This window comes from Monodelphis domestica, chromosome 1 (assembly GCF_027887165.1).
Source record: "Monodelphis domestica isolate mMonDom1 chromosome 1, mMonDom1.pri, whole genome shotgun sequence".
NCBI lineage: Eukaryota > Metazoa > Chordata > Mammalia > Didelphimorphia > Didelphidae > Monodelphis > Monodelphis domestica.
This window is the reverse complement of record NC_077227.1, coordinates 49767416-49791604: the sequence shown is the minus strand read 5'-3', so window position 1 is coordinate 49791604 and position 24189 is coordinate 49767416. Positions and strand designations below refer to the sequence as shown.

General features: G+C 61.6%; 1 protein-coding gene across 1 annotated transcript; it reads right to left on the bottom strand.

Annotated features, from left to right (window-relative positions):
* Positions 1–2182: 2182 nt before the first annotated feature.
* CSK (C-terminal Src kinase) lies at positions 2183–24146 on the bottom strand. The gene is made up of 13 exons (XM_001365553.4): positions 23555–24146; positions 10743–10819; positions 10119–10232; positions 9773–9885; positions 8958–9177; positions 4863–4956; positions 4516–4581; positions 4239–4338; positions 4066–4156; positions 3915–3988; positions 3531–3726; positions 3280–3366; positions 2183–3197 (listed from the first exon to the last, which is right to left on the bottom strand). The coding sequence occupies exons 2-13, from the start codon at positions 10755–10757 to the stop codon at positions 3015–3017; spliced, it is 1353 nt and encodes a 450-aa protein (XP_001365590.1). The 5' UTR covers positions 10758–10819; positions 23555–24146; the 3' UTR covers positions 2183–3014.
* Positions 24147–24189: the final 43 nt, after the last annotated feature.

Sequence of the window (24189 nt, the reverse complement as noted above, 5' to 3'; positions counted from 1 at the left end):
AGAGATGACCAAAGTGAAGCTGCTGGCCCTCGGAAGGGTCCGAGGTGGGATTTGGGGAGGAAGAGACAGAAGGTGGGGATTGATTCCCCTGCAGGGGATAATGTCCCAGCAGACAGGGCTGGGAACAACCCACGCGACCAGCATGGCTGGCGCCAAGGGGCCCTCGCCCTCCTTGGGTGGCTGGGGAAGCCTCTGCCTCCCTTTTATAGGCACACGATTCAAGGAATTACAAAGGAAACGGAGGGTTGGTGAAAACAAGTTCTTTCCCCTGTGAAATCCATGATCTCCAGAAATTGTGTTAGAGGCCCAAGGAGAGAAGACAGGTGGGCACCCAGATTGTGAGAGGCCTGGAGTAGGAGGCTGAGCTTGGATTTTATTCAGTGGGCCAAAGGGAGCCGCGGAAGTATAAAGCTGTCTTGATTAGAAGCAGGTGTCAGAGAAATGATTCTTGCTACTGTGCCTAACCAGAAAGCCCTGATTTCAAGTCCTACCTTTGACATATGTATTCCATACATGGTCCTGGGCAAGTCACTAGATCTCTTGGTAGTCTGGGTGATTCACTGCAGAGGTGGAGGGAATATGCTCACCTGGGAATTCCTCATACCAAAGTTACCAATGGGGGGAGGATAAAATAAAGGCAAGCTGGCCGGGGGGAGGCCATGCCAGGGAAGCAAGGGGGGGCGCAGTGGGGACAATGGCAGGATGGGAGCTTCCCTCCATTCCCAGAAGCTGGACAACCACTTGCTAGAAACGTCCTGGGGGTTGGGGTGGGAGTTCCTGTCCAGACACCGACTTGGCCCAGATGCCCACGGGGCGACTTCCAGTTTCTTTCATGAACTTGGGAGCCAGGCTGAACGTGTCTGGCACCATGACAACCACATATTGAAGCTGGCACTGAGAGGAAGTTGCTGGATGGGTGGGGGAGCCACAAGGAACGCTCCGGGGCCAGCGCAGACAGCACCATTTTCTGGGTGTTGCAGAGTCGAGCAGATCCCCTCCCCCCTGGGAACAAGCCCTAGAAGGCTCGTGGGGTGAAGGTGCTAGGATCGAGGTCTCAAAAGGGAAGGGATTGGGGATTAGGGGTGGTGGACCCCCAAATCCAAGGAGCCAAAGGTGTGTGCAGGAGTTCCGAGATGTTCAGTTCAGAAAGAGCTGGGAGTCCTGGGCTGGCTCCCAAGTGGAGCGGATGTCTAGAAGAGCCAATGCAGCCCGGATCCTTCGGAGGCACGTGAAGAACAAGGGAAGGAGAGGAAGGATGGGCAGGACTGGGTGCCTCCTGGGATGCTCCCTATCCATGGCACCACCCGGCCTCCACTCCTCCAAAGCTTCTCAGTCAGGCCTTGGGCCCCAGTTCAGATCACGCCTCCTCTAGGAATCCCCCCAGCTCGCTACTCCACTACCCATCTCTCCCCACTGTGGGGCGGACGCTCGAGCATGCCTGGCACTTGTGTCCGCACGTAAACACGTTGCTGGCATGTCCCATGAGCCTGGACTTCCTCCCTGGACCACATCTCCTCTTGCCTGGGGCTGGACAGGCAGGAGGACAGGTGGGCTGCCTGTCTCTCCTAGGACTCAGGCCCCCTCCCAGGAAACACTGCGACTCCCTGGCATAGCCCACAAGAGAAGAGAGAACGGCCGGCTCGTTGATCCTTTCTCTCCGTGTCTTCCTCCAGCCTCAAAATAAGAGGCTGAATAGGCCAGGAGCCCCTTTGTCAGTGGCCAGGCCGGACTGCCGATCCCCCTCCCCGGCTGTGTCCATCCTCCCCAGCATCTGCCCGGGGAGCTGGTGGGGTCAGGGCAAAGGGTGGGGGACAGGACCGGGGAGGTAGACAGCGGAAGACACCCCCCAAGCCACAGAGCCAAGAGCACGAGAACTGGGGCACCCATCTGCGACTTCTCCGTCGTCACAAAGTGAGAGGCGGCCTTCCCACTGAAGCGGAGGGAGGTTAGAGCTCGCAGATGGTGATGGACACAAGACACTCATGCAGGTGACAGACGGCAGCGGACATCTCCCCGAGAGGCCCCCGCCCAGTTGCCCCGCCACAACGGGACAAGCGCAGCCCTGCTCGGAGACAGGGGGATGGACAGGACGGGGGGAGGGGGGGTCCTCTCAAGCCTCGGTCGGGGGTGTGGGGGGAGGGCAGGCAGGCCCCCGAGAGAGGACGCAAGGAGGCTGGGGGTGTCGGGTGTCCTCATGGAATGGTTTATTACAGTTTCATCTCACAGGGTGGGCAGCAATACATGAGATTAAGCACCGGACAGAAACGCAAAGGCCTCTGGGATCGGCATGCAACACTGAGACAGGGTCAAGCGCAAACACCAGGCCCGAGGCTGGGAGGTGGGCAGGGAGGGGGCATGGACTGCTTCTGACAGGGGCCGGGGGCGAGAGAACTCGGGGGGAATGGGGAGGGGGCGTTTCTTGCCTTTCCATACCCTTCCCCCTCTGCCCTTAATACATTAAGAATGAGATTCGTACTTCTTGTAAAATGCCCCAAATTGGGTATTTTTTTTCTCCTCAACTTGAAAAAAAAAACAGAAAAAAATCATAAAAAAAGAGGAAGAAAGAAGAAAATGAGAAAGAGAGGCAGGCAGGAGCCGGGAGGATGGGGGAGACGAGGGATCGAGTCTGCCCCTTCCTCCCATTTCAGTGCGGTCCCCCCAAACCCCTTTGGTCCCTGCTCAGCTGACCTGTGAGAGGGACAGGCCAAGATGGGCATCCCATGGTGGAGAGAAGAGGCGGCGAGGGGCTGGTGGGGGGCTGGGAGGGCGGAGCGGGGGGAAGCCAGGACATGTCACTTTGGAATGAAGGACCCCCGACTGCTCCCCACACTCCCAGCGCCCCTCCAGCAGCACCCTGGCTCCGGGGGGAGGCCGGAGGGATGTGCACAGTCTTTCCCAGGGGGGCTTCCGCCCGAGCTGGTCCAGTTCTCAACAGCACCTCAGTCTCTGTGTCGAGGGGATTGAAGAAGGCGGGCCAGGGCGCCCACGGGGTGCCCTCGCTGCCACGCTGGCATTCACAGGTGCAGCTCGTGGGCTTTGATATGTTCTAGCTGTTCCCTAAGCTGCAGGAAGGAGGGCCGGTTGGCAGCGTCCAGATGCCAGCAATTCCTCATCACCTCGTAGACGGCGGCCGGGCAGCCATCCGGCGCGTCCATCTTGTAGCCCTTCTCCACTCTCGGGACCACGTCCTTCAGGGGCTGCGGGGAGAGCGCCGGCGCTGAGCTTCCCCGTCCCGGACCCCCCGGGGCCCCCTCGGCCCGGCTCCCCCCCGCGACTCACGATTCTCGGATAAGGCACTCGGCCGAAGGAGTAGATTTCCCAGAGGAGTATCCCGAAACTCCACACGTCCGACTTGGTGGAGAATTTCTGCCCGAGGAGGGAAGAAGCAGGACCTGAGAGCCGGCCGGGCCCACCGCCCACAGGGAGGAACCCCGAGACCCGCAGGGGGGCCGGGATCGGGGCTGGAGACCCCGAGGCCAGGGGGAGGGGGAGCCCCAGTGGGGGCCCAAGTGCTCCGGGGCAGCCCCTACCTTCTCTCTCAGGGCCTCGGGGGCGGTCCACTTGACGGGCAGCTTCCCCGTGTCCTGGGTGCAGGAGGCCTCCTTGGTGAGGCCGAAGTCGCTGACCTTGGCGATGTTGTCTTCAGACACGAGCACGTTGCGGGCCGCCAGGTCCCGGTGCACAAAGTTGTTGGCCTCCAGGTACTCCATGGCCTCGCACACATCTCTGGGGGAGGGTCGGAGCGTGAGGGCCGCGGCTGGGAACCCCATTTCCTGCCGCCTCCAGCCCAACACCGCGCGGGACCTGCGGCTTCCTCCGAGCCGTCTCCTGGGCGCTTCCACTGGCTCCTCCACGGGCTTCTCCCCTCTCCCCCGCCCGTCCCGGCCTCCCTCCCGGGCTCTGGCCAGACTCACAGGGAGAACTTGAGGAGGCAGTCGCCGCCCAGCACGGAGCGGCCGCGGGACCGGAGGTAGTCCACCAGGCTGCCCTGGAGGGAGAGCGCCCAGTCATCGGCCGCCCGGGCCGGCCTCCCCTCCCCCGCCCAAGGAGCGGCCGCCTCCTCACCTTGGCCATGTACTCGGTGACGATGTAGAGGCCGCCCTTCTCCTCCACGATCACGCCGAGGAGCTGCACCAGGTTGCTGTGCCGCAGCTGCCTGGGGTGAAGGAGACGCGGGGGGCCGCTTGGTCCCGGCTCGGCCTCCCCGCCCCCGCCCCGCCCGCCCCGGCCCCACTCACGTCATGACTGAGGCTTCTGCCAGGAAGGCCTGCGCGGTGGCGTCATTCTTAATGCACTTCACGGCGACTTTGTTGCCCCGATAGTCCCCGAGCATCACGTCTGGGGGGTGAGGGGGGCAACAGGGGCTGAGACCCTGCAGGGCTGCTCACCCCCCCCCCTCGGGGCCCCCCAGCCCATCCCCCTCCTCGGGGCCCCCCAGCCCATCCCCCCCCTCGGGGTCCCCCAGCCCATCCCCCGCCTCGGGGCCCCCCAGCCTCCCAGCGTGTCGCCACTCACCTCCGAACTCGCCCTTGCCGATGGTCTGAAGCAGCTTGAGGTCCTTCATGTTGAGGGCCCAGCCGCCTGCGGGGGAGGGAGCAGAGTGACCCCCGGCTAAGGAGGTGCCGGCGGAGGGATGGGGGGGGGGGGTGAGGCAGGGAGAGTCGGTGGACACAGAGCGGGCCTGAGAGGTCCTGGGTTCCAATCTGACCTCAGACACTTCCTGGCTGGGTGACCCTGGACAAGTCACTTCACCCCCACAGGCTGGTTCTCACCACAGTGTGGATTCTGAGACAAGGAAGCCGGGGGCTGGGGCTGGGGGGGGGGGTACCTGAGGGCAGCTGGGGGGGCTGGGGGGCACTCACTCCGGGAGAACTCGTCCTGGGCTGCCACCGTCCCTTCCATGACTTTGGGCTTGATGAGGCGAGTGCAGAGCCCGTCGGCATCCGTGGTGTAGTGCTGGGGAGACACGGAGGCATGGGGGCCCCTGGCTGACCCCGGGACTGTTCCTGTCCCCCAGGCCCCCCAAATTCCCGACTGGCACATCCATCTGTGTCTCTTTGGGACGGCTCTCGAGGCTCTGCCGGCCAGGGGCCGCCTCGGGATGGGCGGGCCTCCAGCGTCCCCTCACTCGGACCACCTTCATTTCCTGGGTCCCCCCGCACAGCCCTTCTGCTTGGGGCAGCAGCCGGCCAGTCACGAAGCCTTTTTGGAGCCTGTTTTCCCGTAACAGCAGGGCTGTCCGAGCCCTCGTTTTACACGGAGGAGAGGACTGGCCGCCCACCCGGCTCTCCGAGCTGCGGCTCCCCAGGAGGACTCAGAGGCAGACAGAGGAAAGGACGGAGAACAAGGCTACTGAGGGTCACCCCTGCCAGCACCTGGACCTGAATTCGAATCCTGTCTCACCAGCCTAACACTTCCTGAACCCTGCTAAGTTCCGCGTCCTCACCTGTCAGATGGGGACGATCAGGCAGGAACAAAGCCCTGCCCGGCGATCCTTATTAGTACCACAAGAGCCCATCGTCAGAGGCGTCACTTAGGGGGAGTGAGAGGCAGACAGACAGACAGACAGAGAGGTGGGGGAGGCTCTCCCCAGGGCTCAGCACCGGGCTGTGCAGTCAGCAGAGGCAGGGTGGGGGTGGGGGTGGAGGCTCTCGGCCCCCTGGGGCTCCGGGCGCAGTGCCACTGCTGGCCACTAGAGGGCAGCTCAGGCCAGGCTGCGGCAGCTTCTCTCTTTCCAGAGAGCTTCAGGTTGGTCTGGCTTTTTCTCTGCTGGGGGGACGGCAGGGGTTTGGGGGCTGATCCCCAGAAGGTCCGTCTCGGGGCTCCTCTCTGCCAAAAGGTGGCTAAAGGGGGCCCTGGCTCCCTGGGGCGGCCCCTGAGGGGTGGCGCCTCGGCTCTCCTCTCGCCCCCCCCATGGGGTGATAATGGGGTGATAGAATGGGGGGGGGGGAAGCTTCCTGCTTCTGCCGGAAATGCTCAGCCTCTATCAGGTGGAGGCAGCCGCAGGCTGGGGGTGTTGGTGGGTGTCCGTGAAGATCCCAAACAGATGGGACTGTCCCGGTGGGTCTCCCTCTGGGGTCCCTGGGGCCCAGGTTCTGACTGTGGATGGACTCTATGTGGACTCCCTGAGCCTCACTGCACCCCTCAACCAGCCTGGGAAGCAGGAAGTACGGTTATTCCCATTTTACAGACGGGGAAACAGAGGTCTGGAGTAAGCTGACATGTCTCCCAGGCTTGACCCTGGTCAAAAGGGAGACGAATGGCACATCCTACACCTCAGGAGCTCAGACCTGATTGGGGGGGCCTGGGTCACCCCAGTTTTAATCCTGTCCCCCCAATTCCAAATTCCATGTTCACAAGGAGGCCGTGGCGGAGCAGGCACCCACAGACCATTTGGCTTTTTGATAAGGGAATGTGGTTCCCCAAGTCTGAAGGCGGCTGTGGGTAAGTGTACCCCGATGAGGAAGCTCCGAGCCCCCTCTCAGCCTCTATGCTGGCAACCAGGGTGGGAGCTAAGAGGCAGCCTCCTGGGGCCTCCCCTAGTACACACACTCTTAGGGCTCCCCACAGAAAAGTTTTTGGGGGCAAGGCTGGACCTCAGCACACTTGGGGGGGGGCGGCTGGAGGATTTGCCTTTGCTGAAATTTTTTCTGAACCCCCCCCCAACTCCAGGAGGGCCTCTCTCGGACCCGCTAAGATGGAGAAGTGGACTGGCCCGGCGCACGGGGCTCCTGCACTTCTCTGGTCATCTTAAGGGTGCACAGGGGGCCCCGCTGTGTTTTATCTGGACACGTAGGACGGCTGGACCCCCGGGAGAGAGAAGCCCCATGGTGAGACAGGGGTGCCCCCTCCCTCCGGCCGCCCAGTAAGGGAGTGCCTGCCACAGGATTTGAACCTGGGGCCTCAGATTCCATCCCCTCCCAGGCCGGGCTCTCCCTCCCACATGCAAAGATGCTATTGTGCCTCATCACGCCCCAATGTGAGGCTTCCTGAGCGCCGAATCTCCCACACGGCTCGATTCTGCCTCTTCCTCCAGCGACAGCAGCTAAAAGCACAGCCATGCGCCACCCCACCCCAACCCTGTAGCCTGAGGCAACCCCCAAATCCTGGGTCCACACATGGCGGCCCTCCAAATCCCAGGACCCACACATTGCAGCCCCCAAAAGCCCGGGGTCCACACATGGTGGCCCCCAAATCCCAGGACCCACACATTGCAGCCCCCAAAAGCCCGGGGTCCACACATGGTGGCCCCCAAAGTCCCAGGGCCCATACACAGTGGCTCTCCAAGGCCTGGGGCCCACACATGGCGGCCCTCCAAATCCCAGGACCCACACATTGCAGCCCCCAAAAGCCCGGGGTCCACACATGGTGGCCCCCAAAGTCCCAGGGCCCATACACAGTGGCTCTCCAAGGCCTGGGGCCCACACATGGCGGCCCTCCAAATCCCAGGACCCACACATTGCAGCCCCCAAAAGCCCGGGGTCCACACATGGTGGCCCCCAAATCCCAGGACCCACACATTGCAGCCCCCAAAAGCCCGGGGTCCACACATGGTGGCCCCCAAAGTCCCAGGGCCCATACACAGTGGCTCTCCAAGGCCTGGGGCCCACACATGGCGGCCCTCCAAATCCCAGGACCCACACATTGCAGCCCCCAAAAGCCCGGGGTCCACACATGGTGGCCCCCAAAGTCCCAGGGCCCATACACAGTGGCTCTCCAAGGCCTGGGGCCCACACATGGCGGCCCTCCAAATCCCAGGACCCACACATTGCAGCCCCCAAAAGCCCGGGGTCCACACATGGCGGCCCCCAAATCCCAGGGCCCATACACAGTGGCTCTCCAAGGCCTGGGGCCCACACGTGGCGGCCCTCCAAATCCCAGGACCCACACATTGCAGCCCCCAAAAGCCCGGGGTCCACACATGGCGGCCCCCAAATCCCAGGACCCACACACTGCAGCCCCCAAAGCCTGGGCCCACACATGGTGGCCCTCCAAATCCCAGGACCCACACATTGCAGCCCCCAAAAGCCCGGGGTCCACACATGGCGGCCCCCAAATCCCAGGACCCACACACTGCAGCCCCCAAAGCCTGGGCCCACACATGGTGGCCCTCCAAATCCCAGGACCCACACATTGCAGCCCCCAAAAGCCCGGGGTCCACACATGGCGGCCCCCAAATCCCAGGACCCACACACTGCAGCCCCCAAAGCCTGGGCCCACACATGGTGGCCCTCCAAATCCCAGGACCCACACATTGCAGCCCCCAAAAGCCCGGGGTCCACACATGGCGGCCCCCAAATCCCAGGACCCACACACTGCAGCCCCCAAAGCCTGGGCCCACACATGGTGGCCCTCCAAATCCCAGGACCCACACATTGCAGCCCCCAAAAGCCCGGGGTCCACACATGGTGGCCCTCCAAATCCCAGGACCCACACATTGCAGCCCCCAAAAGCCCGGGGTCCACACATGGTGGCCCTCCAAATCCCAGGACCCACACATTGCAGCCCCCAAAAGCCCGGGGTCCACACATGGTGGCCCTCCAAATCCCAGGACCCACACATTGCAGCCCCCAAAAGCCTAGGTCCACACACGGTGGCCCCCCAAAGCCTGGGGCCCACACATAGCAGCAGGGGTCCAGGGCCTCTCTGGAATGTTATCAGGTGCCTTTAGAGCACTTTGTCGGGGCAGCTGGGTCACGCCATGGATAGAAGGGCGGGCCTGGCACAAAGGACCCGGGTTCCAGTCTGGCCTCAGATGCTTCCCCAGGGGTGACCCTGGGCAAGTCCCTTCACCCCAGCTGCCCGGCCCTCACTGATCTTCTGCTTTAGCATCTAGACTAAGACAGAAGGCCGGGGGTTGAAGCAGGGGCTGTGACGACCCCCATTTTACAGAGGAGGAAACCGAGGCAGAGCGGCCCCTGGCCTCCATCTGAGGCCCTGGGTCCGGCCGGACTCACCTCCACCAGCTGCATGAGGTTCTCAAAGAAGACCTCCTCGTCGATGCTGAGCTTGCTCGAGTTGTAGATGATGCGGTAGTGTTCCACCTTGCCCTCGCAGCTCACGCACAGCGTGTAGTCGCCCGGGTAGTTGGTGCTCTCTCGGACCAGGAACAGGCCGGTCTCGGGTGGGTAGAGCAGCCGCTCCGCCTGCTCGCGGGTGATCTTCCCGTGGAACCACCTGGGGGAGGGCGGCTGGCGTCAGCCTGGAGGGGAGCCCTCGGCCCACACGGCCATGGAAAGGGGCCCAACCCGGGCTGGAAACCTCGTGCAGGGCGTCCCTGCTTCCACGCCTTCATGGCGCCCCCCGGTCTGAAGGAGGGAATCCTTAGAGGAGGAGCCTTTGTTCTGGACGGACCTGGGGGTGCCTGGCGGGAGGCGAGGCCCTCCTCTGAGCATCCCCCGGCTGCCGCCTCTCCACTAGGGGGCGTCCTGGGTTCCCATATGGCCTCAGACACTTCCCAAGGCCTAGCCCTAGGGGCTCTCTGGGCCAACACATAGCACTGACTCTACGCGCTAAGATAAGGGTTAAAAAAGAACATGGCTGTGGGGCCACTGGGCATGCGCGATGGCTCACTTCCGACCCCTGGGCGATTCCCGCAACTCCGCTTGCCTCGGTTTCCTCCTCAGTCAAATGAACTGAGAAAGGGAACCACCGACCACACCAGTATCTGCCATCGAAGCCCCGGTGGGGCCACAGAGGGCAGGAGACGACTGATGACCACCATCGAGCGCACCCAGCCGGGCCATCCCCGCCAGCCCGCCCGGCCACTCACGGCATGAGGCTCAGCTTGGTGCCCACTTTCACTCCTTCCCGCTTCTGCACATAGTTGGCTGGGATGATGCCCTCTCGGCCAACCTTGTTTTTGGCTTTGTACCAGTTGGGGTCCTGGGGAGGGAGAGGAGGTGCCGGTGTGAGAGGCCGGCTGCCCGCCCCCACCCCTTCCCACCCCCAGGGGCGGCATGGAGGGTCCCGCCCCGTTACACGTGGGCGGAAGGGCTCCCTAATAGCCCCCCCCCCCCCCACGGAGCACTGGGAAGGAGAAAGGAGTAGGAGGAAAGAGGGAGGGAGGGAGGGGGGAAGGAGGGAAAGGAGTCCTCCGTCTCCCGGGTGACCGTTACCTTGGTGACAGCAACTATGGTGAGAACGTCCCCTTTGCTGAAGGGCAGGTCTTGCTCTGCTGTGCCGTGGAAGTTGTACTTGGCAATACATTCTGTACCGGATGGCCAGACGGCCTGCCAGACAGAGGCAACAGGGGCTCAGGCACCCGCCTCCTGCACAGCCCGGCCCTGCCCTGCCCCGGCCCAAGATCCCCGGGCTATCCCTTCTGCCGGATGTTGGGGAGAGAGCGGGAGCCCGGGTCATCTGACTCAGCTCCAGCCCCGAAGCTGGGTGAAGTAGGAAAGGAACCAGGTGACCCTGAGCTCCTTCCGGGCCCCCAATCCCACCCTCGATGGCTGCCCCTGCCAGGAGGGCTTCCTGTCTCTCCCGGGAATCCCCTCCATGAAGGGGGGACACAGGCAGGAGAGCCGGGCCCGCTCCGAGCTCTCCCTGGAGAGAGGATGGAGTCGGCTCAGGACACAGCAAGGGCAACGTGGAAGCTGGATGCAAGGCAGTTTCTCCGGGGAAGACATTCTCTCAACACAGTCCAGCCGGTGGGCACGGAGGAGGAGCCACGCGGAGGAGGGGCCACCCGGGGGGAGGAGCCACGGCCCCCTCCCTGCACCCCCTCCCCAGGCCGGTACCTGGATTGCCGACATCTTCTCTGGAGTTCTGAGGTCCGACTCTCACAAGAAGGCTCCGTCACTTGGTACCATTAGAGCTGAAAAGAGGGAGGCCACAGGGAGAGGGGCAGCGTGAGGAGGGGGTGGAGGCGGCGCCTTGTCCCGCCTCCCCCAGAGGCAGAGGAGGGAGCCCCAGGGGCCCGCGGAGAACCCCCTCCCCCATTATTGGGGGTGAGGGGGAGTGCAGGGCCAAGGCTGCACCTGGTCTCCAGGAGGGACCCTTGATGGATCTCAGAGTCTGTCCTGAGAACAAGTCCGCTAAGGGGAGAGAGTGAAGAAGGGGATGAAAAAGAGTAGAACAAGGCACTGGATACTGCGGCATCCTACTGGGGCTACCATTGGCCCAGCTGGGAGAGTAATATGGGTAGGTGGGGGCCTCTGGATGACTCCATGGATGGAGAGCCAGGTCCAGAGACAGGAGGTCCTGGGTTCAAATCTGACCTCAGACAGGATGGCCCTGGGCAAGTCCCTTAACCCCCATTGCCCAGTAATAGCAAACCTTTTAGAGACCAAGCACTCAAATGGCAACCCTCAGATGAGCCTTACCCCAGACAGGGGAGGAAGGCATGGCCTCAGGTGCACAAAAAGGGGGAGGGGAGCAGCATACACTCCCATTCCCCCCGGCATGCGGACCGTAGGTTCACCTACACAGGCCAGCCCTGCCACCTTCCTGCCTGGGAACCCACAGTCAACATTCTTGCAAGGTGGAAGGTGAGGGCTTCAAAAACAAGTATGCCAAACTGGTGACTAAAACAGGCCCAGGTGTGGCAGGTAGCTCCGGGGGCAGAGCAGAGGGCCAGGCCTGGAGCAAGAAGGAGCCAAGCCCTGGTCGGACCTCAGACCAGGCCAGGAGAGGATCACCGCCCTTTCTGCCACTGAATAGTCGGAAAGAAGTCCTCGGCCCAGTGGACAGTCGGGGGTCTGAAGTCAGGAAGATTCATTCATGACCTCAAATCCAGTCCCGGATGCATCCTAGCTGTGTGATCCTGGGCAAGTCACCTCACCCTGTCTGCCTCAGTTTCCTCAGCTACAAAACGAGCTGAAGAAGAAAATGGCAAACCACTCCAGCGTCTGCCAAGAAAACCCCCAACGGGATCACGAGGGGCCAGAACAAGTAGGACCTGCCAGCCCTCACCATGTCTCCACCCAGCGCCTTCTTCTTCCACCCCAACATCCCCCTGTTCCTTGGGCCCCTCTCGGCTGGCACAGACGGATGTTCCTCTCTAGTGAAGGGCCCAAAGCCGCAGCCCCTTCTGCTTGGGGAAGCCTTCCTGACTCCGTGCTCTGCTCTCTGCCGTCGGGAACTGACGCCCCCCACCAGAACCCACCCAAGGCAAAGGTCCTTCGCTCCTCCAGCCCCCACTCCCGGGGCTTGGAGCAGGAAACGAGCCCGTCCTGGGTTCTGCCGATGGGGGCCTTTAATCAGCCTTTTTGGGTTGCCACATCCTAGTGTTGAGTCACATCCACCTCGCGGCCCACTGAAAACCCCGGCTCTTTTTCCGCATGACCCGTCACCTCATCGTGCCTCTCGCAGGCTCCACGCGCGCTCTCTCCTACAGCGCCTGCCTGGGAAGACGCCCCCACCCACGTTCACAGGATCCGTGGGGGGAGCACGGACCCTGCAGGCCACTGGGCAGATGGGGCCCAAGGAGCGGCGCGGCTTGCTCAAGGCCCCAGAGTAGTCCGTGGCTCCTGGGAGCCGTCGGCCTCACATCGGTCCTCCCGGGTTCAGCCCTCAGCCCGGTTATGTCCCAGCACGATGACGTCCAGGCAGGACACTTCAGTGTTCAGTGCTACCTTCTCCTTCCGCACGATGGGGCTGGAGCCTACCTACGGCCGTCGACTCGCCCCAAAGGAGTCTTTCGTGTACAGACGAGGGGCAGGTGCGCGCTGACTCAGGGAAGGGACATCTCCACTTAGAGGCAGAGGGACACGGCCGCCCCGAGCAGCCCCATCCACCCACCAGGGGAAGGGAAGTCTAGGCAGGAAGGCCTGGGCTGCGCAGGGCAGGAACGGGAATCCAGGGAGCTCGGAGCCAGGAGAGAGTCCCCGGCCTGGGCCTGGCTTCCCACCTGACCTCAGGCCCTTCCTAGCTGTATGGCCCTGGCCATGTCATTTCACTCTGTTTTCCTCCATTCCTCAACTGTCAGAGGAGCCGGAGAAGGAAGTGGCCCGCCGCGCGCCAGCATCTTTGCCAAGAAAACCCCAATGGGGGCATGAAGAGTCAGACGCGACTAAACACCACCGGCCGGGCCGTCCCTGGCCTCAGGGAGCCTCAGGCTAGCGCCTAGACAGCCCCGACAGACATGGCCAAAGCAAACTATCCCGGAGGGATGGCCCCCGGCCACCCGAGGGGGTGGGGGCTCCCTGAGGGCAGGGACCAGGCCCCACACGGAGCCCCAACATGCTTGCCGACTGACAACTGTCCAGCGTTAGTGGAAAGGAAGTGAAGGTTCCACCATGAGCCTTTAGGCCGTCGCGGCGTGGCCGGAGCCATCTGGGGAGCGCTCCCAGCAGTACCTCCTCCTCCTCCATGCTGTACCTTCTGCGCTGGAGCGGCTATATTTAACTCCTGGAAGCAGCTGGCACACCCCCGGGGACCAACGGGAGGGGATGGGGGAGGAGGTGGGCCCGGCCCCCAAACTACAATTCCCAGCAGGCCCTAGGGGCTGCTGGGGGGGGCCTGCCTCAGAGAAGGGGCCTCTCTGTGCGCCGAGGTCCGGGGGAACAAGCCGGGCATTGTGCCGTCCGCTCTGAGGTCAGCGGCTGCAGCATCAAGCGGCCCTTTCTTAGGAGGTCCAGGCTTCTCGGGAAGAGGATGGGACAGCTGAAAGCGGGGGTGTGGGCACATGGGGTGGGAGGCAGGGGTCCCGGCTGCCCAGAACACTGGGGAGAGGTTCAAGGGGCCCCTGGAGGTTTCTGGCCCAGCTCCCGCCCCCCAAGCTCAGCCCTGTCTGGTGGGGCGTGGGAGCCACTGGGCGGCTGTTTACACGAGTCTAAAAATACTGGCTGAAAAGGGAAGTGAACAGAAGGGGGGTGGGGTGGGCACTTGGTAAACTCAGGCAGAGGCACCTCAAAGCAGAAATTAGATACTAACAGGGTCCCAGAAACAGTTATGGGCGGAGCCACGAAGCTGGGCAGGGAGGGGGGGGGGCCCTCGATGCCCGCACGCAGGCCCTGCCCCCCCCACTACCCTTTAAGGCTGTCCGTTATAGTCCAGCTTGGCACCAGAAGGGAAGGTTTAAACCATTCCTTCCCCAAGAAGCCAGTCTCCCCCCGGGGCCCTGCCTCAGCCCCGTCCAAGGGCATGGAGGCCCGCCATCCCTGGCCAGAACGCACGGAACCCGAGGTTCAAACGGAGCCTGGAGGCCGACTAGTGGTATGATCCCGGCCACGTCCGCTGAAGGCCCCTGCCTCAGGTTCCTCATCTCAAACCGAGGGCCCCAGGAGCTCCCTCCTGGCACTTGTGAGGCTCCCCGGAGAGAGTGCCTCCGTGCCAGGTCCACACACTAGTCACTGCTCTGATGGCACGTCTGTGATGTTTCAGCCTCGGAGTCTAGACACAGAATGGGCAGGTCCAAGTCTCAGTTTCCTCTTCTGAAAAATGAGGTCAAACTTGACGCCATTCAAGGCTTCTCCCAGATCTGACACGTGACCGTCGCAGGTGGCCCAGGCTGGCGTGGAGGCGTGAGCGCGTTTGTTTCACATCTGATAATGGCGACGTCCGTTACCCAGGACCAGGCCAAAGGGCTCCAGGACCCCGGAGGGAAGCACTGCTGTCCCGGGCAGCCCTGGAGCCCAGGGGGAGGGGGGCAGGCAGGAACCGGGGGAGGGAGGACATTCCTGGAAGAAGGAGAGCCAGGAACCAAGGGGCCAACCAGGAGACAGCCTGGATCCTGGGAGAAGGGAGAGTCCAAGGGGGTGGGGTGGGGTGGGGTGTCTTCCCCACAGTAGCCGGCTGCAGGGAGGCCCAAAGCCCCAGGAACTGGAGCGGAGGCCCCAGGGAAGGGCGTACCCCGCTGGGTGGGTTCAGCTAGTTCAGCAGCAATCAAATAATGACGGTATTAAGAGGTGACTCTCCCACTGCTTGGAGGGCTCACCTGGGCTGGAGGGCTGGGTGCCACCCCTCCGGAGCAGAGGCCCGGCTGCCCTTTGGCAGCTCTTGGATCAGACCCGGGGAGTCCTCCGGCTCAGCCCCTCCTTTGACAGCCCTGAGAGCGGGGGGCCTCCAGAGAGGCTCCGGGAAGGCGCCGGGCTGTTCTGGGGCAGCCTGAATACATCTGCTCCTACACTCACAGGGGCCCAAAGAGGCCTGTCGGGAGCGAGCGGAGAAACAGAAAACGGATAATTCGGCCCGAAAAGGTGTCCGAGTAAAGGTGGTCCCAGCCGGCCGCCCCCTGCGTGCAGGGCCCATTTCTAGAAGTGGAAGCTAAGGAGCCTCCAGGGAGCAGACGTCACTGGCCGCAGGCGGAACCCCAGGGAGTTCCTCACTCTTGGTCAGTGTCTGCCTACGGGTGATGCCAATGGGAGGGTTGGCACAGGAAAAGGATGCCAGAGAACTCGTCCTCCTGCAGCCCATTTTACAGCCAGGCAAACTGAGGCCTATAGTCTTCTAGGAGTGGGGAAATCCTGGGCTCAGCTTATCCTGCCAGCCAGCTCCCTGTGGCTTTTTCTCAAAACTGGGCAGCTAGAAAACCGTTTTCTACCGGATGTCCGTCGGGGCACTTCTTTGCATTCACTACAGATAAAACACGAGCGAGGAACTAGTCCCCCCACCACGCGCCAGCACCAGCACCAGCACGCTGGCTCCAGTCTGCCCCCGCCCAGACGAGAGGCCTTTCCTCCATCTCTCTCTTCCTTCCTCCTTCCCCCATCGGGGCTGCGCTGCTCCCAGCTCGGCCCAGAAAGGCATTTAACTACCGCTGCGGCGTCTAATTACCGAGCCGCCCGCTGGCCCTGGGGACGCCCGGCCCGGGACAGAGCATGGCAGCGAGGCATCGGGGCAAGGCCAGACCACCTGCCCAGCTCCAGGCAGCCCAACGGGGAGCCAAAGGGGAGGAGGGCCCCGCATTGCCCAGGAGGGCTCCGGATCCTCCATCCTTGAGGTCCGGCCTGCGTCTAAGGGGCCAAGGGCATCGGCCTGGAAACCAGAGAACCTGGGTTGGATGTCATCCCCCGCCCTGGAGCGGGACCTGCCTGGACACTCCCAGAGCCAACTCTGCCCAGGCGGGTGGCCCTTCTGCGGGGAAGGCACTTTCTCTTTGAGAATTCCTGGATTCTTCCAAAGCTCAGCTCAAATGCCACCTCCTCCAGGAAGCTTCTCCTGACTGCCCCTCTTCCCGGCCAACTCTCATCTACTTTGTAGAGGACAGAGGCAGATGTTGCCTCCCCAACAGATCAAACAGCAGCTCCTGGCAGACGGACTTTTTGTCTTTGCCCCCCATCCCTGCCACACAACTGCTTATTGACCAACCAAGGAAACCACGTGCCCAACGTGTGAGACAATTTATGGTCTCTGCCAATCCTGTGGTTCTAAGATGGGGGCCGGCTGAACCCAGGCCTCTGGCGGGCTTCTTTTCACGAGGACGTTAGAAGTGACGGTCGAGTCCCCTCGCCTTCCGCACCGCTTCCCCCCGCTCCCCGGGAGGCCCTCCTGCTCTCCTTCAGCCTCCCTCTGCGGCTCTTCTGGATCTCCATAGAGCCAGTGCGCGTTCCCAAAGGAAGGGACCCGATTCTCCTGCCCTTCTTTGGTTTTCCAGCTCGGACAGAGCCTGGCACGGGACGGCTTAATGAAGGGTCGCTCCCTGGACCGAGCGCTGCCTTTCTTTCCCCACATTCCCTGAGCTCCAAGAAGGCCACCCAAGTTAGAACTAGCGGCGGCCCCCATTCTAGGGTTGTCCACCTCCAGCAGCCCTGGCTGCCGGGCAGAACCCAGAAGAGATCCCTGGGCCAACAGGCATTCTTTGAGGGCAGAGACTGTGCTATGTATAGAGTAGGTACTCAAATTCCCTTTATGAGATGACACAGTAAGTACTTAATACAGAGTAGGTACTCAAATTCCCTTTAGGAGATGACATAAGTACTTAATACAGAGTAGGTACTCAAATTCCCTTTAGGAGATGACACAGTAAGTACTTAATACAGAGTAGGTACTCAAATTCCCTTTAGGAGATGACATAAGTACTTAATATAGAGTAGGTACTCAAATTCCCTTTAGGAGATGACACAGTAAGTACTTAATACAGAGTAGGTACTCAAATTCCCTTTAGGAGATGACATAAGTACTTAATACAGAGTAGGTACTCAAATTCCTCATATGAGATGACATAGTAGGTACTTAAATTTCCTTGGGGTGGAGTGGATGATAAGCCTGGTGAAAAGAGCCTTGGATGTGGATGTCTTACCCGCACCCAAACCCAGCTCCCCAGCTCTTCCTGCCTTCCTAATGTGCCCAGGGACTCCTGAGGTTACCATCTCAGAGCCTCTATCCACTTGGGTCCCCACGCCAGGCCATCTCCCCCCCCCCCCCCCCACCCGTAGGAAGGCAAAGTGACTTCCGACAGTGCCTCTCTGGCCATGTCCCCTCCCAATTCAGGCCTGTCCTCCCGGATCAAATGTAAAATCCTGTGTGACTCTGAGGGCCTTTCTGAGCCAGCCTTGTCCTCCATGCCCCTGGCAGTCCCTCGCACCCCGAATGCTCCCCTTCCTTCAGGTCTCAGTTTAGAACCCTTTCCCAGGCCTCCTGTGCCTCTGTTGGGCGAGCTTAGGTGAGCCCCAAGATTCTCTCTAGTTTACTGAGCTCTTTCTCCTTTGTACGCGGCATGCTGTCTCCTCCGTTAGGCCGAGCTCTGGGAGAGTGGGGCCTGCTTTGGCTCTTCCAGGGCTCGGCACACAGAAGGTGATTAATAAATACTTGACAAAGACCCTCATTCTGATCCCACGCATCCCCCTAAAGAGCTGTGACTGGGAGCAAGTCACTCCAGCTGGCCTCAGTTTCCCAATCTGTAAAGAAGGTAGTAAAGGATACCCTTCTAACGCCGAGATTCCCTGAGTTATAAAAAGTCTATTCACTTTTCAAAGCCGACCTCGAGGACCACCTCTTCCGGGAAGCCTGGGTAACTCGCAGCCGGTAGGCCTCCCTTCTGGAGAGGGGAAGCACTTACCACAGTGGTTCTATTTTCTGTATGAATCCCAAACAGGCTAAATTCCTCCGGGCCATCTAGCCTTTCCCCCCCTATTTCCCTCTTCAAACCTATCCCGACCCCCTGCCAGGGCCTAACTGGGCCACGTGTAGGGTGAGCGCAACAAGGTCAGAGCAAGTGATCGAGGCAGGACCTGGGGGAAATCTGGGGAATTCACTGAACTGCCTCCACCTGGAGGGGCGGAAGGAGAGAGGCCCCAGGCAGGAGCCTTCTAGCCTTCCTTAGAGGCTAAAAGGTCTAGAAGGTTGGGGTCTGAGTAGAGGGCTTGGCTTAGGCCAGGGCTGGACGGAGGCAGGCTGGGAGCCCCCTCCCTCCCCCCTCACCACTTTCTAGACTGGAACTGGGGGTGGGGGGAAGAGAAGGAAGCTGTGTTCAGTCACCCAACCAGAAGCAGGGCTTCTAAGAGCCTAGGAGGAGATAGAAGCCTCACCTCCCCACCCCCAGGACTTTGTGCCTTAAAACCAGGAAGGGAAACTACAGAAGGGGAGGGAGAGAGAGGTCAGAGGGGAGCTGGGGCAGCAAGCTGGCACCCACCCCGGCCCACGGGCAGTCAGAGCTTCTCTGGGTCCCTGTCCTTTCCCTGGGGAGGTTGCTACTCAGGCCAGTCTTAGGGAGAGAGCCAACTTTCCTACAGGAAGGGACTCTCTCTCCCTCCCTCTGTCTATTTCTCTCTCTCCCTCCCTCCCCCTGTCTTTGTCTCTGTCCGTCTGTCTGTCTTTTTCTCTCTCCCACCTCCCTCTCTCTGTCTGCCCCCTCCTCCAACTGAGAGAGCTGGCAGGAAGATGGTGGACCTTTTAGAACTGAAGGTTATCTAAGAGGGATGTCTACACAGGGGAAAACAAATTCTCAGGAAGAGGGAAATGATTTTGTTCACAGTCCCACAGTTCCAAGTGAGCACATAGACTTGGCCACCCAAGAGGCTCCCAAGGCCAATGGGTCCTCACAGGCCACCCACTCTAACTTTCCCATTTTGCCTTGGATGGACCCAAAGCCTCCACAAGTCCAACATCCAAGGTCTGCGGTAGTGAGCAGCAGAGATGGGGCTCACAACCATTTCCTCCAACTTCAGAACCAGCGCTCTTGTCACTGAACACCCCATTTCCCCTCTATCTGGGGGAGGGGTTCCTTTTTTTTTAACCCTTACTTTCTGCCTTAGTAAGAACTCTACGTCAGAAGGGCAAGGGCTAGGCAAATGGGGTTAAGTGACTGGCCCAGGGTCACACAGCTAGGCAGTTGTCTGAAGTCACTTTTGAACCCAGGACCTCCCAATCTAGATCTGCACTCTGTCCACTGAGACACTGAGCTGCCCCACTAATCAGGAGTTCTTAAGCTAGTGAACTTAACTAAGAAACAAAAAATTCAACTGAATGGGTTGACTTTGTAGCCCTATGCATTTTATGGACTTAAAAAACATTTGGAGAAAGCAACTACAGGGCTTCACCAGATAGTTCAGAAGCCTCGTCTAGTGGGTTAAACCATTTGCCCAGGGTCACCCTGCTAGGAAGTGTCCAAAGCCAGATTGGAACCCAGGACCTTTCCTCTCTAGGCCCAGCTCTCAACCCACCGAGCCCCCTGGCTGCCCCTATACCTGTCTAGTGGGAAGAGCCACTGCCTGTCAGGCTCCACCTGTGGCTCTGCCATGACGTGACCACGAGGCACTCAAGTTTGCTCCCCCGTGAAATGGGGAGAGAATCTTCAGCGCTGGGCTGCTGGGCGGATCACACGAGACGAGGTGCCCCGGCAGGGCCGCCCGGCTCTCCCCAGTGCTGAGGCTTCTGGTTGGTCTCGGTAGGGCCCGAGCCGGGCACACCTTCCCACGTGCTCGCCCTCACTCTTCGTACTTTATTTTTAGGCCCGAATTTGACTTTAATCATTACTTAAGGCAGGCAGGCAGGCAGGCGGGATGGGCGGGAAGCCTGCCCGCCGACAGACTCCCCCAAAGGGGCATCGGCTCTCGGGTCTCGGCCCCGAGCCCCCACGTGAAGCCGGGCTCCTGGCTCTGGGCCTGCAGGGCTCTCTGTCCATGCACTAGCGAGCTGCCCAGATACACGTCCTCATACAGAACTCTGGAGAGTTCTGGGCTGCCGGGCCCGCAACACGGACCAAGGGGGGTTCTGGAGTCTCCTGTGGCCTAGGGGGACAATCACCTACTGGCAATGGCTGAAGCTGTGAGGCCCTGCCTGGAGGCCAGAGTCGATGGTTTGGGGGCTCCCTTCCCACTCTGCTGTTTTGGGGATCCACCCGGGTGTTCTAGTCCAGACGACCTCGACACCCCATTTCCCAGCGCCCATCCCCCCCGTGAATTGGCCCCACACAGGAGCTTCTCCAGCATTTAGGCGAAGGCTGGGCTTGACAGGAGGAAGGAGAGCTGGGAACGAATCATTTCTCAGAGAAGAATCTCCCGGTGCCGTCCAGGGCGCAGGGAGAAAGAGGGATGCTGATCAGGCCCGAGGCTGACACATGGCAGCCGCCGGGAGGCCTACATGGCATCCCATCTCTTCCTCCTGGGACCGAGCTGGCCTCGGGCGCTTCCCAGTGTGGGGCCCTGTTTGCCCAGCACGTCCTGCTCTTCTGCCTGGGAACCCCCACCCAGGAGTGATTCTAACACGGAAGGTCGGGTTTAGGAAAGAGGGAACTGCCGGGAAAGCATCTCTGCTCCTCCGGGCTGCCCAGGTAGGAGGAGGGTGCGTGAGTCACCCTGAAGAGCTTCCCTTCTCTTCCCTCCTCAGAGGATGCCCATCGAAGTGCCCCCCAAATCGAGGAGGGGCTTCCCCCACGTGTTTCCCTGGTGACGGATCCTCCTGGCAAAGCCACCAGCCCATGGAGGGGTCCGCTTAGGTCTCTGCCCTGGCAGCTCTGAGGACGCATCCCCAGGGCCCAACGTCCTCTTCTCAGAGCTGGGCCTTCTAGTGGGAGCTTCCTTTCCAGCGGTTAAGGCGCCCCCTCCCCGACGGCACTCACACCCCATCAGAGACCCCCAGACCGTCAACAAAGCGAGGGTGATTTCCCACGAGGCCAAGCAAGCATGCGGGGGGGGGGGGGGGGGGGGGCTGGAGGGATGGCAGGCCTGGAAGATGCTGATGGCCCAGAATGGAGGGGGGAGGTGGATTTATGGAACGCATTTGTGCCCCAAATCTGATCCCAGGGCCTCTAGCATGGGTTCCAGTGTGGGGCCCACGAGGGAAGCTGGAAAGGCTCCCCCCTTCAGGCTCTCCAGTCTGGGAGGCTCCTCCTGAAGTTCTGACAAAACTGAGCGGCCACTGAGGAAGAAGGTAAGACCCGGTTCTCGGGGCAGATGAGGAGGGAGGCAGCTAGGTGGCTCCGTGGGTGTGGATGGAAAGTCAGGCCTAGAGATGGGAGATTCTGGGTTCCAATCTGGCCTCAGACGCTTCCTAGCTGGGGTAAATCATTTCATCCCATGGCCTAACCCTTCCCACTCTTCTGCCTCAGAACCCTCACCAAGTATGGATTCTAAGAAGTGTTTTAAAAATAAGAAGAAAAGGCAAGAGGAGTCGTATGGACTAGATTCACAAAGAACTGGGAGTGCAGTGGGGGATCTCAACAACTCTCCCCAGAGGGAGAAACTGAGGCAGGGACCAGCGAACGGGTACCCCAGCTCTGGGCTAAAGGTCTCGGGCCTCAACAACTCAAAAAGAGCCAGTCATGGTCTTTCCCCCTCTAACATCCACCGGGGTTGGAGACAAAGAGATCACAAGAGACGAGGGTCCCCTAGCACCACCTCCCCCGCTGCTCCCCCTCCCCAATTTTCCTTAGGGATGGGTTTCCTGCCAGGGAATCTTCAAGTTTTTCTCTGACTGCTAACAGCGACTCCTGTGAAAGCCCTCCGGAGGGCTAGGAGGCGTGCTGAGGTGGTTAGGGCAAGAAGACGAGGGGTCCTTTCCAAGAGAGTCAGTCTGTCTGTCTGTCTGCCTGCCTCCCTCCCTCCTTGGCAGGGTGCTGGGCAGAAGTCACCCTAGCAGTCAGGCATGAAGATATCTGCCTAGAAAGCTGGGATGTTCCCCAGTTTTTTCTCCTGGGGGGAGAAGAGAAAACATGAAAAACTAGCGAGAAAGATGAGGATCCGGTCAAAGGGCTCCCCTCGCTCCATCCCGCCCATGAAGGATTCTCATCCCCATCCCTGGACCTGGGCCTCTCGCTCGCCTCACTCCCCACCCCACAAAGGGGCATCTGGGTCCCCAAGACAGACAAGACTTCAGAGCTGGGGGCTCCAGGAAGAGAAAGCAAGGAGGGGCCGGACTCCCCAAATCTGAGCCATGGAACTGCCAACTGCGCAAAACACCCTTCCAGACCAAGGCCGGGCACAGGGGAGAGCCTTCCCCTTCCCTTCAGGCCTTGGCTGGGGCCGTCCTGGGCAGTGCCAGGCCAAGGCAGAGTTCCGGTTTCTCTCGGTGGCCCTATCTCTCCCAGTGCCAGGAAGTCATTCACTGTGTGACTGTGGCCAAGTCACTTCTGGGCCTCAGTTTCCTCCTCTGTAAAAGGAGGAAGTTGGCCTAGATGACCCCTTAACCCTCTTCCAGGCCCTTTTCTGCTCCATGGCCCAGTCTGCCCAGAAGTACAATAAGGAGGTTGGACTAGATGTCCCTTTCCCCCTAACCCTATGACCCCCAACTCTGATGTCTAACGGGGTCTAGGCTGATGGAAGAAGTCCGGGCAGAAGTGAGGTGGGGAAGGGAAGAGCCCATGTACACGTGCAAGACCAGCTCCCTCTAGGTGCTACAGGGGGCTTTGTTTCCAAGGCTGCTCTCCCGGGCGGGCGCGGGGATGCAGTGGGGCAGCCCTGGGCAGCCCGTGCATCTCCGCCTCCTGGGGGGGTCCATTAAGGAAGGCCCCTCCCCCCTGCCCTGGGGGCCAGCGCGGGAGTCCCGAGGTCTGGGCTGGGCAAGGAGGAGCATTGTCCCCAGGCCAGGGCGAACACCCCGGCTGTCAGGCCTCAGGCTCAGTCAGCAGGTTACACAGCTATGGGGCGGAGGGTGGGGATGGAAGAGGGAGGAGAGCTTTGGGCAGTGCTGGCAAAGCCCCAGGGACTCGGAAATGGCTGCCCGCCCCCCTGGGTCCAGTCTGACCCCACCCCAGGCTGGAGGTTTCATCCCCCCCCCCCCCATCAGCCACATGCCCATCCCGCACAGTCCCGCGGAGGGAAAACTGGCACTGCCCCGGTCTCCGCCCCATCCCTGCCCCTCCAATTCCCAGCTCTTGGCTGGAGGAAGATAAAGCGCTGCCGGCGAGGAGTTTGTCCGAGCCTCCGGGGAAGGGGGGTTCCCGATCCTCACACAAGCCCCCCTCGACCCCTCGGTAGGCCGCGGGGCACTAAGGACACACTAACTTGGCGCTCCGGGGCCCTGCCCAAGGGACCAGGGGCCCATCTCGGAAGCTGGTTTATTCCCCCGGCTAAAAGCCGGTGACAGCAACTCCCGGGAGAATTCAAACCTCTGGGCCCGCGGGTGGGGGAGGGGAGCGGCCGCAGGGCGGGAGGGAGCGGGACCAGGAGCCGTGGGTTCCAAGGCTGGCGATCTCCGCCCAGCCTCGGATCCGCGCTCGCTGGGCACTCACCTCTGTCTGGGCGCAGCGGTCCGGTCCACTTCGCCGCGGGCGACATCAGTGGGCTGCCGGACAGTCCATGCGGCTGGGGAGGGGGGGTCCCAAAAGGAGGGGTACAAAGGAGCTCTGGGGGAGGGGGGTAGTAAGGAGCGGGAAGAAGGCAGGAGAGCGCCTGGACCACGGCTCGGGGACGGCCGCGCGGCCCGGGCCGGGGAGTGAAGAAAAGAGCCGGAGGAGGGGGGGGAGGAGGAGGAGGAGGAGGAGGAAACAATGTAGCCGCGGCGGCAGCGGCGGTGGCCCCAGGAGAGTTCCGCTTCCGAACGCAGCGGCAGCCAAGCTTCGATCTCGGAATGTGGCGCTCGCCGCCCGCCCGGGCAGCCCCGGCAGCCCCACGCCGTTCGATTTGGGAACGCTGAGGCGCCCCGCGCTCCAGCCTCTCCGGGCTTCGGCCGCCCAGGCTGGGAGGGGGCTGCAAGGAAAGGGCAGTGCAGGAGGGAGGGACCGGATCGACGGCTCCCTGACCGGACTAGAGGGCCGGCTGCGGCGGCGGCGGCTGCCCCCACCCCGGGAGCGAGCGCGGCGGGGGGGGGGCTGGGCTGGGGCGGGGCGGGGGGAGGGGGAAGGGTGGCGGCGCGCGCGCGTCCTCT